Genomic DNA, 18,340 nt, shown 5'->3' with positions numbered 1-18,340 from the left:
CAAGTATGCAATTACTGTATTTCAATTTTCTACCAATTCCAGTTTACCTTGCTAACAACTGCTTGTGTTTTCAGCCAAACAAACTTGCTTTAATTGACTTATGGGTCACAGGGGTGCATGCTGGTACCAGTGTGAGCCTCACACAAGTCACCGTGTTCATTATACACACCTAGATTGAATCCCCCCCCTTCTGTTGCGTAGCACCCCAGACCCGATTCAGCCCGTAGGAGCTCACTAATTAACCATCTTCTCATGCAATATACAACAAGCCAAAAAAGCTTCTACCTAGGACGTAAAGCCTTTATTATTATTCAGTGCTAATTGCTGAGCTGTGAAACCCATTACAGGCTTGAAAGTGTGTGGATCTGTGTATAGCCACGATGCCTATTAATGGGTTCTTTAAAATCCTTGTTGAATGTTTATTTTTATTTAATATTGTATTAATTTATATCACCCAGATGCATATAGTACACTTACAGTAAGCGGTATGTACTATAGCAATTTGCACTTTATTGTACAGTCCTGTTCCACATGTACATACTATGTACTTTATTATAGTAATTGCAACTGGGTAATAAATATAAACTAATTATAACTAAACCTAGTTGCTTATATATTACCCAGTAAGAACGCAAAGAACACATCCTGTAAAATAAGTTTACACTTTATATTAAGGTGTCATTGTAACAGTGTAATTATATATTTGATTACTGAGTAATATTAATGATGTATACATGTACTTACTATTTTGTTAGGGTGGGATTGGGGTTTGGTTGAGGGTTAGTACTGTTATCATGGTAAGTTGATGTAACATATGTAACAAGGACACTGCAAAATAAACTGCTTGTGCATATTGTTTGTTTTTTTTTACTATAATATCGACAGCTGATATATTCAATCTTTTTCCGGCATTGACAGAATTTTCCGCCATTTATGACACAGTTCCCGGCTCATTGTGTTTTTTTTTTTTTACTGTTTTACGATATACTATGGTATATTTTTTGAAAAAGTACTGAATCTCCGGATCAAAACGCAGGTGAAGAAGAAGCAGAAACAAGTGATAGAGGCATCATTTATGCACATGTTGTAGTCTTTGACAAAAAAAAAACGCACTTTCCTCAGCTTTTTGTTTATTATTATTATTATTATTATTATTATTATTATTATTATTATTATTTATGAAACATACCCACTTTTAAGTGTTGATAAAAAAGAATGCACGCTAGAATAACTGTTTTTTGTTTGTTTGTTTATAAGCAGAGGGTCTGTTCTTTCTTCTGATATATTTCTTGTTCAGATATTAATTAGAGCTGCACGATTCTGGATAAATTAAGAATTTCAAAAAAAGATTTGTCTCATGATTCTGAACAGACAACTAAACTAAACAAAGTAACATGTTATCTACTAATGGTTCTGACAGAATGTTAATTGGTGCAGTCTATTTAAAATTCAATTCAATGACTCCTTTCATTACTGGATGAATCAGTGAATGATTCAATGACTAACAAATATTTAACAGTCACGGTTGGCCCCCTACTGGTATAACGATGTAATGATACAATCTGTATTTAAGGGGATAGTTCACCCAAAAATTATTATTATTATTATTATTATTTCTGTATTGATACTTTGGCAATATTGTTTCTAAAATAGTCATGGCAATAAATAAATAAATAAATAAATAAATAAGACAAATCTATGTTGTGATCTTTAAAAATGGCTCATGTTCTTCATCCTAAATCTTTGAACGAACCGTTTTCAGACCCTTTGAGAAATTAGGAGTGGTTTAATGTTTATTATAAGAAAATTAAAGTCTTTCGACCTTGGATGCAAGTAACTTTTATTAAAACTAAAATGAGGAACCTTTATAATTGCAAAATAGGTGGATTTTAATACTTAAAGCATTTGTTTAAACCCTAAAAGCAAAACAGAGCTAAATGGACAGCCCAAGACATGTGTCTATATATGACTAGAACAATGAACACACTCATGAATAAAACCGGAGGAGGAAGTCTCATATTCCCTGGCAGCTAGACAAATATAAATTGTATCTTGAGAAAGAGGGGGAGGTGAACGCAGAGGAAGAATAAATGAGGATGTAAAGCTTTGTGACAGTAGACAGATGTGTCACTCATCGCAGTGAAATCTTTCATCAGAGTGACTTTACACATCATACACACGTCATACTCTTACCTTAGAGTTCAGCACTTCAACCGTCATGTTCTGGGGTGGAGCGCTGGGGACTGAGCAGAGGGACCACAGCATTAGTTAACATCTGACATGCCCTGTCCAAATTTATTACATGGCTTATTACATTAATGCCAGTACTGAGCAGTCAAATAGTTTTATATAATGACCATTAAACTGTCATTGTCAATGGCGACTTTCATGTTTCTCATAGCACTCCACCATGGCATCTACACTTTATTGGCAAAGATTTTGGGATGCCTGCCTTTACATGCTCATGAACTTTAATGACATCCCATTCTTAATCCGTAGGGTTTAATATGGAGTTGGCCCACCATGTGCAACTATAACAGCTTCAACTCTTCTGGGAAGGCTTTCCACAAGCTTCAGGAGTGTGTTTATGGGAATTTTTGACCATTCCTCTAGAAGCGCATTTGTGAGCTCAGGCACTGATGTTGGACGAGAAGGCCTGGCTCGCAGTCTCCGCTGCAGGCCAGTCAAGTTCCTCCACACCAAACTCGCTCATCCATGACTTTATAGACCGACGCTTTGTGCACTGGTGTGCAGTCATGTTGGAACCTAAAGGGGCCATGCCCAAACTGTTCCCACAAAGTTGGGAGCATGAAATTGTCTAAAATGTCATGGTATGCTGAAGCATTAAGAGTTCCTTTCACTGAAACTAAGAGGTCAAGCCCAACCCCTGAAAAACAACCCCCCCCCCCCCCCCTCCACCAAACTTTACACTTGGGACAATGCAGTCAGGTAAGTACCATTCTCCTTGCAAACGCCAAAATCCAGACTCATCCATCAGATTGCCAGACAGAGAAGCGTGATTGGTCACTCCAGAGAATACGTCTCACTGCTCTAGAGTCCAGTGGTGACGTGCTTTACACCACTGCATCCCACGCTTTGCATTGCATTTGGTGATGTAAGACTTGGATGAGCTGCTCGGCCATTTCATGAAGCTCTCTACACACTGTTTTTGAGCTAATCGGAAGGAAGGCCACAGAAGTTTGCACGTCTGGAGCTATTGACTCTGCAAAAAGTTGGTGACTTATGAGCACTGTGACCCTCAGCATGTGCTGGCCCTGGTGTGTGATTATACATGGCCCACCAATTCGTGGCGGAGTTGTGGCTGTTCCTAATTGCTTCCACTTTATCCACTTTATGTTCTCCTGGGAGCGACCCATTCTTTCACAAATGTTTGTAGAAGTGTCTGTATGCTTTGTGCTTGATTTATACACCTGTGGCCATGGAAGTGATTGGAACACCTGAATTCAATGATTTGGAGGGGTGTCCAATACTTTTGGAATGGAGTGTATGCAGTGTATATTCATACCAACGAAACTGAGAGAAAATAGTTGGCCTAAAATGGCCTAATTTACAGTGAGCATAAAAAACTTAACCGAAGTAAGCTCATGAGTGCCCGTTGAAGTATATAGTAATAACTACAAAATACAATTTCATGGGAGGCAACAAATCTTTATGCCCAGTAATTCACTCACCATTGACAGGTATGGCATAAAGTTAATTTTGGACCCTGCTGATATTGCTCTGTTGATGCAACTACAGCAGGGATATAGATGATGGTTGGTTTATTGCCTAGTAGAGTGATAGGAGTAACAGTTATTTTGAGGAGCAAAATGAATGACTGCATGGGTTTGGAGCAGAGCGGTGGGAACTAGAGAAGATTTACTGTACGTACCATCAGAGTATGTGCGCACCGATATGTCCTCAGTGGAGACTCCAGGTCCATGTTTGTTATAGGCCACCACTCTGAAACTGTACTCTGTGAACTTCTTCAGTCCAGTCATGGTGTAGGACAGTGTGTTCACATCCAGATCCTGAGAGACAAGAGACATATGAGAGATATACACGGATATACATTATATACGGACACTGCACAGATATAGAAATAAAAACATTTTGAAGGTGAAGGTGGAGGTGGAAGTGAAGGTGGAGGTGAAGGTGGGGGTGGAGGTGGTGGTGAAGTGGAGGTGGAGGTGAAGGTGGAGGTAGAGGCGAAGGTGTAGGTGGAAGTGGAGGTGAAGGTGGTGGTGGAGGTGAAGGTGGAAGTGGAGGTGGTGGTAGAGGTGAAGGTGGTGGTGGTGGAGGTGAAGGTGGAGGCGGAAGTGGAGGTGAAGGTGGTGGTGGAGGTGAAGGTAGAGGTGAAGGTGGTGGTGGAGGTGAAGGTAGAGGTGAAGGTGGAGGTGAAGGTAGAGGTGAAGGTGGTGGTGGAGGTGAAGGTGGAGGTGAAGGTAGAGGTGAAGGTGGTGGTGGAGGTGAAGGTAGAGGTGAAGGTGGAGGCGGAAGTGGAGGTGAAGGTGGTGGTGGAGGTGAAGGTGGAAGTGGAGGTAGAGGTGAAGGTAGAGGTGAAGGTGTAGGTGGTGGTGGAGTTGGAGTTGGAGGAGAAGGTGGAGGTGAAGGTGGAGGTGAAGGTGTAGGTGGAGGTGAAGGTGAAGGTGGAAGTGAAGGTGGAGGTGAAGGTGAAGGTAGAGGTGAAGGTGTAGGTGGTGGTAGAGTTGGAGGTGAAGGTGGAGGTGGAAGTGAAGGTGGAGGTGAAGGTGGAGGTAGAGGTGAAGGTGTAGGTGGTGGTGGAGTTGGAGTTGGAGGTGAAGGTGGAGGTGGAAGTGAAGGTGGAGGTGGAAGTGGAGGTGAAGTCTGGTTTTACCTGCTCATTGTCCATGCCCTTCTCCATGTAGTAGATCTTGTAGTTTTGGATCTCTCCATTGCCGATGAGTGGGACGTCCCAGCTGAGGCTCACTGTGCTGGGGGACGTCACCACTGCATGCAGGTTAGGAGCAGGGCCGGGGACCTGGACTATCACATACAGAGAGCGGAGAAAACTCAGAAAAACGACATTATGAAAGCACTGCACTGCATTTCATTCATTTATTTTAATTGTATTATTTAATTTCATTACATAAATTCATTTAAATTCATCTTATTTAATTTAATCAAATTTTTTTTATTTGATTTCTCATTATATTTAATTTAATTATTTAATTAAATACAATTATTTTGTATTTCATTGTATTTTACTTTATTTTTTAACATTTAATTTAATTATTTAATTTCATCTTTCATCATTAATTGTCTTCTAATTTGATTTTTTTTATTTAATGTAATTTTTTTATGTAATATAATTTCATAATATAATTTCATTTAATTTCAGTTCTCATTTCAGTTTATTTAATTATTTAATTTAATTTAATCTAAGTTTATTTTATTTCATTGTTTCATTTTATTGTATTTTAATTTTAATGAATTACCTTTTTATTTAATTCAATTTAATTTCATTATTTTATTATATGTTTTATTTAATTTTTTCATGTAATTTAAATCAATTTCTTCATTTAATCTCATCTCATCTTTTTTAAAGTTATTTTGTATTGTTTTATTATTTCTCGCAGCTTTTGTCTGTCACTGGTTAGTCCGCTGATGCTCTGGCAGGACCGTCTGTAAAACAGTCACGGCACTGAAGCCCTTCGAAATGGACTCGAGCAGAGAGAGTGATATCTCTCCTCAGCGGAGCATATGTCAGCGGTGTGTGTCGACAGAAAGCAGACTAACACACGCCAGGATTGACGTGATTTAATTGGCTCAGCCGAGCGGAGAGAATGGAAATGAGATTCTATGTTGCTTAACTTTTGTTTACTTGCTAGGGTCATGAATCATTACATTCAATTATAGGCTCCGATGAGTGTCCGTTAAATGTGTTGTTTTCCAACACGCTCACAACTGACATGCCTTCAGGGACTCATCATGTAGCACCAATCGAAACGGAGCTCTACATTAAATGAAATATAATATCATTTCACAAGTTCACACTTATATATAATTTATAGAGAGTAAATTTAAATGCGTATTTGGCGTGCTGTCCAGGGGGAGGGCTTCGAGCTCGGACTTCGGCCTGAACCCAGACCACCCCCTGTATGTAAGTAGTGATTTGGAACTAAAAAGAGCAAAATGTGGAGAAGGGGTGGAGGAGGGATACTGATAAACTGTCAACAAAATGGAGGTAAGAAAGCTGCGTGTATATATACACCTCTTTTGTTGATTAGCTGAGTACTCTAAACCTGTGTCAATTATCTGAACGAGCTCATCCCGAACCTTGTTAAATAAAAACATAATTTAAATAGTATAGACCAGGGGTCTCCAACACGTCGCTCCTGATTGGAGGTAGCTCGCCAAGACGTACTTTGCATCTCATCAGAGTGAGCTAATTTAGACTGACTTAGAATTTTTTTTATCTATGAACAAATGTAAATGTAAACATGCAAATGTAGGCTTGTCACAAGTACAGTTAGGCTACTTTAATACCATGTTGGTTATGACATTTTTTAAAAAAAAATGACGATACCAGCATTTATGTATTTACTGGTAGTACCGACTCCCGAGTATATTCGGTACACACAGCTTCCATGTTAATCCAGACTGTTGCCGAATATATACTAGTGTATGTGAATATTAAACTGCAAATTACTATTTAAATATTACTCCTGCAAATTTTGCGTCCCTGTGTGAATAACGGGCGCGGCAGCGCGCGCCCGCGCGTGACACAAACTGTCACTTAATGACAATTTAATATTTAATTTAAGAAAACTGTCTTATGAACAGACACTCAAAGGTCTTCATGGCAACCCGTCAAAATAAAAGTTTGGTTTAACGTGAAGTTTAACGCGGAGAAATTGACAGAATATATTTGGCTACTGCTGAGCCTACAGTAGATTTAACTACACCTCTATCTAATAATAATACATCTCTACTAATAATGATAATTATGCCTAGATGGTTCCTTATTTTTCACGTAATATTTTATGTATAAACAATGATTACTTTTAAACAGCATACAGCCTATACATGTTTATGTATGATTTACTTATAATAATTATTATCGTAAATAATAAACGTATTAAATTTAATATATATTTTTTTTTAAATAGTTAAATAAAAAATAAATAAATAAATAAAACATTTTGCTGTGGTACCAAAATTGGTACTGATCAAGTACCGTAAAATGTTTTTGGTATTGGTACCGACTACTGGAACTTTTTCAGGTGTAGAGCAGTTTGGATAGTTGTTAATATGACAATTATGATGCATTATTTAAGAGTTTTAAGTATTGTAGAACATGAGTAGCTCTCGACGACTTTCATTTTTAAAAAGTACCTCTCAAATGAAAAAAGGTTGGAGACCCCTGGTATAGACATTAAACAACTGGTCAAGTAGTCATTGAGCCGACACTTTTATCCACAATACACTTATTAAAGGGACAATCCCCCGGGAGTCATAATTTACTACCTGTACTTTTTCCATGTAACTCAACAGGAGAAATTATGAATAACGTTCTTTTCCATAAAACCTTGCGTAGAGTGACCACTCTAGAGAAAAAGAAGTACACTTTGGCATACTTTTAAAACAAGTACTTATTATGGAAATAATATACTTTAAAATAATATGAGTACAAACTAAATGTAACGTTTAACTGGAACGGCATACAAATAAATTTGATTTAATGCAATTAGCTGTATTATAGACTACATACTATTTGATCCACTTATAGTATATATCTTATATGTAATGTTATAATTAAGTCTATTGTCTTTTAAATATTGTTAAAGTTTGCTGCTGAATGTACTGACATGGTAAGCTAAATTTATATTGAAACTTGTGTCACGTATTTAAATATATTTGTAATTACACCTTTTTTAATATTTTGGCCAATATGATAACCGATAATTCTTTATATTTAAAAGCCGATAACCAATATATTGTCCGATAAATCTAAATCCAAATTTATGTCATTTCTGAGAGCCTGATTTACAAAAACAAAAGTCTCAAACACACATTACAAGGTTCTCATTATATTTTTATATCGCCTATATGACAGACTTGCGCTTGCAACTGTATTTTTCCTTTTTGAAGTGATTTCAGTCATATTTCAAGCATTTCAAACCCATCATGGTGAACGGTGAGCATTTGAAGTGTCTCAGCTGAAGAAAAAATCCATTATTTATCATCTCATACATCAGCTAAATATTCTTATCAGGCCGATAACATTAAAAGTGGACATGTACTGACCAGTATCGATATGGCGGTCCATATTGTGCATCCCTAGTAAGGACTACTTTTTTGGTGCCTTTCTGTCCTTTCTGGAACATGAGTCTCTAAATACATATTTTAACTGTAATGTGAAGAGCAACATGAACAGTCCTCATAAGATCTCCCTTTGTGCTCCACAGGGGCTTTAACCACTTCGCCACACGCCTGCAACAACCGTTTAACTATACTCATCCAGTTATGGTTACACTGAACCATCTGTCATATTCAAACTCTAATATAAACTGCACTCGTGTCTTACATTAATCATTTTGCAAACTTTGATCAGGCGTTTCTGGCACCTGAGTGAGAAATCGCTTTATCTCAGTTCCACAGACACTCGTTCTGTCCAACATCAACGCCTGCTTTTGATTCCAGGATGGGATGGGACGCCTACACCGGATTAAGAGCGTTCTACGAGTGTGTGAGTGTGTGTTCAGATTCATTCATAATGTTCACAGCTATATGTGTGTCGGCCTCAGAGGCTGATCTCCGCGCAGCAGGATTCCCGAGAGCGCCAGAATCCCGCTAACACACATTATAAAGTGCTTACAGCACCCAGAGCCAAGGACGCGCAGAGGAGCACGTCTGACCCAGAAACAGCGTCTCCTGCGCTGGGTTTGGGCTGATAATGTTTCACGCTGAAGGAGTCAGGCCATACACCTTCAGCGCCGTTCAAGAGGAGTGTTTGCTTAAAAACTCAGCAGGTGCTTACCTCTATGATGAGATTTTAAACTGACGATTTTGGGAAAGAAAACCTCCAGAGAAAATGTTCAGCATAATCTCTTAGGCCTGAAACACTCCAGACAAGTGTGTGAGCGTAAACACAACCTGCGTAAGCTTGATTTCATGCATTGTTGCCCACTAACTTCTGTCAGAGCACAATGCGTAACTGTGTTGAGTCAGTAAACATCAGATTTTATTAACTCCATAAATCTCATTAGAACATATTCTGATTTGATAAGAATGTTAAAGAGGCATGTGTATTGCAGAAAATATTGTTTTGGTTGTGCTTCGGCTGAGCTTCGGCTGTGTTTCGACTGCTTTGGCTGCGCTTCGGCTACAATTCGACTGTGCTTCCGCTACGATTGGACTCTGCTTCAGCTGTATTTTGTCTGTGCTTCGGCTGTGTTTTGTCTGTGCTTCGGCTGTGTTTTGTCTGTGTTTCGGCTGTGTTTTGTCTCTTCTTCGCCTGTGCTTCACCTGTGCTTCGGATGTGTTTGGCTGTGCTTCAGCTGTGTTTTGTCTGTGCTTCGGCTGTGTTTTGTCTGTTCTTCGCCTGTGCTTCGGATGTGTTTGTCTGTGCTTCGGCTGTGTTTTGGCTGTGCTTCGACTTTGTTTGGCTGTGCTTCGGCTGTGTTTTGTCTGTGCTTCAGCTGTGTTTTGTCTGTGCTTCGGCTGTGTTTTGTCTGTACTTCGGCTGTGTTTTGTCTGTGCTTCGGCTGTGTTTTGTCTGTGCTTCGGCTGTGTTTTGTCTGTGCTTCGGCTGTGTTTTGTCTGTTCTTCGCCTGTGCTTCACCTGTGCTTCGGATGTGTTTGGCTGTGCTTCAGCTGTGTTTTGTCTGTTCTTCGCCTGTGCTTCGGATGTGTTTGTCTGTGCTTCGGCTGTGTTTTGGCTGTGCTTCGACTTTGTTTGGCTGTGCTTCGGCTGTGTTTTGTCTGTGCTTCAGCTGTGTTTTGTCTGTGCTTCGCCTGTGCTTCGGATGTGTTTGTCTGTGCTTCGGCTGTGTTTGTCTGTGCTTCGGCTGTGTTTTGGCTGTGCTTCCACTTTGTTTGGCTGTGCTTCGGCTGTGTTTTGTCTGTGCTTCAGCTGTGTTTTGTCTGTGCTTCGGCTGTGTTTTGTCTGTTCTTCGCCTGTGCTTCGGATGTGTTTTTCTGTGCTTCGGCCGTGTTTTGGCTGTGCTTCGACTTTGTTTGGCTGTGCTTCGGCTGTGTTTTGTCTGTGCTTCAGCTGTGTTTTTTCTGTGCTTCGGCTGTGTTTTGTCTGTTCTTCGCCTGTGCTTCGGCTGTGTTTGGCTGTGCTTCAGCTGTGTTTTGTCTGTGCTTCAGCTGTGTTTTGTCTGTGCTTCGGCTGTGTTTTGTCTGTTCTTCGCCTGTGCTTCGGCTGTGTTTGGCTGTGCTTCGGCTTTGTTTGGCTGTGCTTCGGCTTTGTTTGGCTGTGCTTCAGCTGTGTTTTGGCTGTGCTTCGGCTTTGTTTCGCTTGTGCTTCGGCTGTGTTTTGTCTTTGCTTCGACTGTGTTTTGGCTGTGTTTCTGCTGTGTTTTTTCTGTGCTTTGGCTGTGTTTTGGCTGTGCTTTGGCTGTGCTACGACTGTGCTTCGGTTGTGTGAATGAATGTAGTCTGACTAGTAAACAAATAAAAGTTTCTCTTACAAGGGGTAAATATTTTTTGTTTTGAATGACGCATGGTAAATTTTTCTCAATCAAGCTTTCAGCTCCCACCCCATTCTTACCTTCCGGCTGGGTGGCGACCCTCAGAGGCGCTGATCTCTCTCCTGGGCCGTTCCTGTTGTGCGCCACGACGCGGAAGGCATACGTGGTGTCTGGCATGAGGTTCTGAATGGTGACTTGCATCTCTCCTGGACGACTGGTGTTCACGATCCTCTCCCTGTACAGGAACAGAGAAGCGTCACATGAGACTGAAACAGGAGCTGACTGCTGATTTGTGGGTTCAAAGCATCTCTTATTTTTCTGCAGTCAAAAGCAGCTCATACAGAAATGCGTTATAAAATATTAATAAGAACAACATGCGACTTGAAATAATAGCAACAAATGCACAGAATACAATAATCAATAGCATCCATAATTAAAGGATTCTTGGAGGGTGAAGGACACGAAAACATGTCTGGGTCACATTTCACTTCATAGTCAGAATTTAGGATTATATATATATATATAGTCAGAATTTAGAACTATAATTTTTTTTTTTGCATAAAAAAAACAAGACCTTTTTTTGCACATGTGATATTTAACGACAAGTAAGCACAAATCTTCTCATAACATAACCATTTTTGTAATTCTCATTTTATATACAGTATATATATATATATATCCTAATTTCATTCTTTTTGGTACAATTTTAGTAAATTGCAGGTAAGTTACGCCTCAAAATGTAGGGTTGGTATTTGATAAAATATACAATTAAAACATTAATGTTGTGAAACATTATTAAAAAAAATTTGTAATTGTACAAAAAGTTGTTTTCTATGTGAATATATGGTCAAATATTATTTATTCCTGTGATCAAAGCTGTATTTTCAGCATCATTACTCTAGTCTTCAGTGTCACATGATCATTCAGAAATCATTCTTATATGATGATTTGCTGCTCAAGAAACATTTATGATTATCATCAAAAAACAGTTGTGCTGCATAATATGTTTGTGGAAACTGCAAAAAAATGTTCAGTTTTTTTTGACTAATAGAATAAAACAGCATTTATTTGAAATATAAATATATATTTGCATTACAAAAGTTTACTGTAACTTTTGATGAATTCAGTGAATCCTAGCAGAATAAAAGTATAAATCTGTTTCCAACTCCAAACTTTCAAAACAGTAGTGCATATGTAACACATAAATGCCCTACACTGTAAAAAATCCAACTTATGTTTTGAATGACAAATTCAACTTTTAAAGTGTATTCATCTATGAAACATGAAAAAAGTTGAGATAACTCAAACAAAGTTTGTACAACTATTGATCCTAAGTTGAGAAAACTCACAAATGGTTGCCTTAAACTTTTAACTTTTTTTGCAGTGTACCTGTTAGTGCCCTCCAGGCTGTAGTACACTGAGTAGGTGACATCCTCTCCATGCGGCTCAGCGGGAAGACGCCAGGTCAGCTTGATGAAGCGAGTGGAGACCAGAGAGGCCACAACGTCCCGGGGGGCGGAGGGCGTGGGGCCTGAGCCGCCGCCTCTGGAGCCTGGCATTAGATGGTCAGTAGTGGCACGGGTCAGTGAGGTGGGAGGAGGGGGCGAGGGGAGGGATACATCTTTGAGTGCAGACAGTGGGGTGTGTGAGTGAAAGCAGGAATAAAAGGTGGAGGGAGCGGATAGTGAAGTAACACAGAAATACAGGGAGGGAGGGGTGGAGAGCAAAACACAGGAGAACACATAAAAAGAAAAACAAACAAAGAAAACAAACAAACAAAAAAACATAACACAATGGCTTCCATGACAGGAAATCAACAAAACAGTGAAATAATCATGAAAAATGCAATCATAATGGAAGAATGTCAGGCATGTAGTTGGAGAAAAACAGCTGAAGTGGAAAAATGATGGAAAGCTGAATCGCAAGTGGTGTATTTTCGCAAGTGGTGTATTTTTCACTTTTAAAATGGTTCATCTCAAATTTACACCAAAAAAAGTATATTGTTATTAGCTCAAATATGTTAACAACCTGGCATGGCGCTTGATGGGAAGAAAAAGAGTTTCTGTGAATGTCATATGGCTTTGGTTGAGTACATATATTTTTGTGAGGACTACTATACTTGTGTGTGAAGTTGGGAACAATCCAAGCACTGTAAAATTCAGGTCCCAATTGACAAATTTCTAGTGACTGATCACATCTAAATTTTTCAGTTGGTCAAAATGAGTTTCTGTGAAATAAATTGCATCAATTCACAGAATTTCAATTTGGCAAACTGAAAAACTTAGATGTGATCAGCCACTAGAAATTTGTCAATTTTTTTTTTTACAGAGAGCTTTTGGGTCTGCAGAGTATTCACAGCTTAATTTGACTTACTGTGTGCCAAAGATCTCTCTGTTTTATGTTCTCTAAGGAATTTTAGGAGACTTGATGTATCTGAGGCCTTCATTAAGTCTCTTGAGCTATAAAGAGAAACCTCTGAGAGTTTAAAAGCACCTTCTGAGAGATGTATTGTGTTGAGATGTGCTCTTCGTGTCTTATTCAGCTCTGAACAGACAGAAGGAGAAGAGACTGATAATGCACAGCTCTATGATATACACTAATAGCGGCGCTCATTAGCTTATAGCTTCCCCTAAATGACAAAATCCATTAGATGGAGAACAAATTAAACATTAGTTGTAGCAATTACAGTTTTCCACAAAGACGAGCCATCAATGTTCATCTGTCTAGCTGCAGGCAGAAAAAAATGATATCGCTCAGCATTTATCTCTGGTTCAGCTGTGTGTGGTGTGTGACATTCTCTCTGAAGCTTTTCTGCTTCCTCTGGCAACCTAAACATTTAGAAAGCTAAAACATGCTACAGTTGTAATATCAATTTCTAGTGAAAGATCTATTCCATTAAGATATAAAGTTAGTCAAAATGTACTATAATAAATGCAATAGAACATGAAACATCCTTGTTAAGGTGGTCATGAAGAGTTTAAAAAGCTTTCTAATCTGATGTTTAACCCCCTTTTTAGGGTGTTTACACACTTCTTTTCAGGGCTCTGAGCGGTTTGTGTGATTTTTGCCCACATCTGAAAACCCCAAACGATCTCACACCCTTTCAAAGCAAACCAAACTAAAACCATCTCAGGAGGAGGTCCATTGTGGATGAATCAATCCGGGCTCACTTTATTTGTTCCATTTGTGAATTCCAATTTAGTTTGGTCATCAGATGACTCCGTACAAATCAGCTGTTCATCAAGGCTGCTTATTCTCTCACATCTCAACAAATCAAGGCCATGACCATGGGTACGTATCAATCAGCTTCCTTGTTCAGTAGTCAGGGCACTGATCAAGAAAAAAGTCAATGGGTTGATTCCCTGATCAGTACACTGACTACTAAACCAGGGAGCGGATTGAGACGCACCCCATGTCTTAGACATTGAGGGGCCCAAAGTGTTTTTTTTTTTTTTTTTTTTGCGTGGGGAAGTTGGGGTTATTTAAAGGGTTACTTCAACGATTAGCATATGGCTTTGTATCAGTAGAAACCCTGGAGTATATTCAAATGATCGTGACTCGATCGTTATATTGAACACACACGTTCAGTATTTAATTGTACTTTCTGAACTCAGTCACAGTAATCCAGTAGCGGTGGCTTTGTGAATGGCCTCACAGGGCAGCGAAGCATTCTGGGAATTGTAGTCTTTCATCCCAATGAGACAAAAATACATTTTCTGTCTTTTCTCAGTCTAGAAAGCACCAAACTCAAAAATAATTTCACATTTCTACTACATTAATGACCCAGTTTAAATACAGATTCATCTTCCCAGCGCTGAATTTTTTTTTTTATACTCACACATTCAGTCATTTTTTTTGTCTGCCTAATATGCAAAAAATCTAAATGTTTCTTGTCACGTCAAATTCAGTTATGATTTACATAAATAATGGCATTTTTTTAAAATTAAATTTCACCAAAAATGTCAAATAGCCTAGAAATCTAGACGCACCCTAGCGGCAGCAAATTTAATTTGCCCGCAAGTGTGGTCTAGCAACTCTCAATTCCTATCTGAGCTGTATTCCTCAGAATCTGGACGGCCCAATCACATTGTGTATAGAGTCGGCAGGCGGGGCCATAATGACGACGGCCGAGTTGCGTTTGCGTGCTTCTAGTAACACAGAAACTGGCGAACGGCGGCGGTCTTTCGAATCAGCTCTGCCCGCGCCTCTGGAAGACTTGGAGTTAAGCTTTCCTCTGAGAAAAGAACAAAGAGCGGCACTGAAGTCATTCTTAAAAAGGGAAGATGTGTTCTGAGTTTAGCCGACCGGATACGGCGAATGTTTAATCAGTCAGCGAGCTCCCCTTCACCTTCGTTGCTCTGGTTGGTTGTAGCGCTATCCTATCGCGTGCAGAGGGAGTTTGAAAGACAACCGTGTATCCGCCCCTCGGATTGAGCCCTGTCTATGGTGAGTTTCCAGACCAAACATCTTGATGTGGGTCTGGCTTGTCAGGCTACAAATAGTTAGCATCACTTGATATCACTGTTGGTCGCTGAACATTTTTATCAAATATTAAATGTTTAGCTACTTCCATCTTACGACGCACACACTCTTTCACTGCTATAACTAACGCCGGGCTCACACTGTTTCATTTATAATAGTCCTTTATGATTCATATATATATAGTTCCTTGTCAGAACGTACAAACATGATCCCTGCTGTAACGTCACACAGTAAGATCTAAGCTGTCACTAATAATAAAGATTAATTATAATCTTTGCAAACAAATATTTTTTTTTGTGAGGCAGATACAATGTAAGTGAGTGGGATAGGCCATAGTGTCAACCAACAAACACTGAACTGGACTACATCCAAAAAGCAACAGTCACAAAACGGTCTGAGACCACATTCCTACTTAAGTGGACAAAAAAAGGATATGAGTCCTCTTTCTGGGATGGGGACAATGAAGAGAAATGGATCCGTTTTTTACTTGGTCCACTTAAAGGAGTCTGAGTTCAGTTCTTTTAAAAAGGACTCAAGTGTGAAAACACCCTGCTGTTTTAGATCATGTTGACTTTTGTCAGTAGTAGAGTCTCAATAGTATTCAAACGGGCTTCACATTTTATCATCAGCGTCATGATAAAAGCGCCTCACGCAAATCAAATCACACATTTGGAGGGCACTGGTGAACGAGCCTATGGTGATTTTCATGCTACTCATGCAACATTAAACAGTTGGGATTTTAGTCATTTTGCACAGATAGTCCGTTATAAAAGCTCAGAACACACTATGTGTCACGAACCGCTCTGAAACATGGGTTGGCAATCCAAACACAGCTTTCGTTAGGGGTAATCAGCAATCGTAGTCCATACGTGAGGCAAGGGTCAAAAACACAGGGAAACAATCCAATGCAAACATTGAGGAAGAAAGTACGGGCTAACAGGGAAATCCAGGAAATCGGGCAGAAGGTCAGAACCAAGACACAAGAGACAAGAGAGAGCTGCTCAGAAATGCAGTGACACACATACAAGACTTCACAATGAGTGAATGAACACACAGGGTATTAATAGGCAAACATAACAGGAGGAAGTAATCAGCACGTCCAGGCAAAGGTTTATGGGTTAATAGTTATAATAGTTATAGTTATAGTTAATAGTTCATTGAATGATAGCAGAGGATATCATGGGCACTCCAGCTGGCCAATGTGACACTACTGCTGCATCTCTATTCGAATACTATCCGTCCTAAACAGTATTCAAAATAAAATTAGTATGTCCCAAATCGCAGTATGTTGAAAAAAGTATTCCAGAGATATCAGATGGTTTACTGTTTTCGTTCAGAATTTGAAGTGCAGATCGACGCATACTCTCATTTCTCTCCGATACGGTAGGAAATGAAACTGAATGTGGAGGATTTGAACTGTGACAGTGATTGACAGGGCAGTTTAAACGATGACAGGATGCACGTGACTAAGCGTTAAAGATGACGACGTATATGTCCCAAAGCTTGCGACTCTTCTGCTACACTTCTTCACAAAAAGAGTACATACTTTAGCGGGCGGTGTGCAAGAAACAGTGACCTCAAGCACTAAACTATTTAAAAATACACAGAGCAGAAGTTTTAACATCCTCATCCACAATGCAACATAAATGTGTCAAGTATGTTATCAGGATCATCGGCTTCAGTCTGTCTGATGGTGAATGCAGTCATGTGATGTACGGTGGTTAGCGGCAGAAGATTAATACCCATTCTATTCATAGCGGAGAGCAATAGCTGCTGCCACTGGTACAGATGGTGACTTCGCCTTATTAATGATACACACTGAAGCCAAGCAAAAAGGTCACAAGGCCTTTGGTGTAAAATGGAATTGTAAAATAATTATTCTTAACCTAAATCGATGTAATTATGCGTTTAATACTATTTCGTGAGTATGCGAATGAGTTTCTCCTTTTAAACAGAAACGGTCGCTCAGAGCAATGATGACTGTATATGTAGGTCACCAATAATATCCATTGTACAACATGAGGACATGGGAAAACATAAATGTAGGAAAAATGGCCTCCCTCACCTCCGTGAAAAAGAGAGAGAGAGAGAGAGAGAGAGAGAGAGAGAGAGAGAGAGAGAGAGAGAGAGAGAGAGAGAGAGAGAGAAAGAGAGAGAGAGAGAGAGAGAGAGAGAGAGGAGAGAGAGAGAGAGAGAGAGCACTGCTAATGAACACTTAGTGAGCTCCTTCTTTCATCTTACACAGATTGGGTATAGATTGAAATGGCCACGGTACAGGAGATGTGACACACACAGACTTCATCCATTGGCATTAAATCTAACACCTCTCCATTATTGATCTGAGGGATCATGCTGTTATCGTGAGGGGATGAAGACTTTTTTCATACTGTGTGGAGGCATAAAAAGTGGGTTATATCATTCATTCTTTCTAGGGTTGATGTTCTTCACCGGCACTCATGTCATGAAATGGGACAGGTTTGACTGATGCTGAAACACGGAGCAGCTCTTGATCTATAGACACAGGCTAACAGCTCTACAGGAGTGTTTGAAGAGGAGAACTGGCCACACAAATCACACTTCTCAAGGGTTTACTCTCTTATAGATTCTCTTATTTAAAAAGGTCATTGGTAATTTATCTCATAATTCTGACTTCTTCTTGCGACTGCAAGTTTTAATTTTACAAATCAGACTTTATTATATCTCACAATTCTGGAACATAGACAGAATATATATCTATATCTATATCAGAATATATAACTCACAATTCTGACTTTATTCACAATTCTGAATTATTACTAAATTCTTTCTGACTTTATAACTCACAATTGCAAGCTTATATCTCACAAATTTGACATTATTACTAATTAATGACTTTATAACTCACAGTTATTACTTTTTTATCTCATAATTCTGACTTTATATCTCACAACTTTGATTTTATTTCACTCAGTTCTGAATTATTACTAAATTCTGACTTTATAACTTACAATTCCAAGTTTATATCTAAAAAATGTGACATTATTACTAATTTCTGACTTTATAACTCACAGTTATTACTTTTTTTCCTCATAATTCTGATGATATTACTGAATTCTGAAATTATAACTCACAGTTCTGACTTTATTTCTCATAATTATGACGTTATTACTCAATTCTGAATTCATAACTCACAGTTCTGACTTTATAACTCACAATTG

General features: G+C 39.0%; 1 protein-coding gene across 1 annotated transcript in view; it reads right to left on the bottom strand.

Annotated features, from left to right (window-relative positions):
* The window catches only part of neo1a (neogenin 1a), a 212,175-nt gene that overhangs the window by 32,030 nt on the left and 161,805 nt on the right, over positions 1-18,340 (bottom strand). The window contains exons 8-12 of the mRNA XM_067456682.1: positions 12,051-12,282; positions 10,742-10,896; positions 4,859-5,007; positions 3,893-4,031; positions 2,194-2,243 (exon numbers count right to left, since the gene is read on the bottom strand). Of these exons, the coding sequence (XP_067312783.1) occupies positions 2,194-2,243; positions 3,893-4,031; positions 4,859-5,007; positions 10,742-10,896; positions 12,051-12,282 (725 nt within the window). The remainder of the gene's footprint in view (positions 1-2,193; positions 2,244-3,892; positions 4,032-4,858; positions 5,008-10,741; positions 10,897-12,050; positions 12,283-18,340) is intronic.

The sequence above is a fragment of the Pseudorasbora parva genome, chromosome 1 (genome assembly GCF_024679245.1).
Source record: "Pseudorasbora parva isolate DD20220531a chromosome 1, ASM2467924v1, whole genome shotgun sequence".
NCBI classification, from domain to species: Eukaryota; Metazoa; Chordata; class Actinopteri; order Cypriniformes; family Gobionidae; genus Pseudorasbora; species Pseudorasbora parva.
This window is presented reverse-complemented; position numbering and strand designations above follow the sequence as displayed.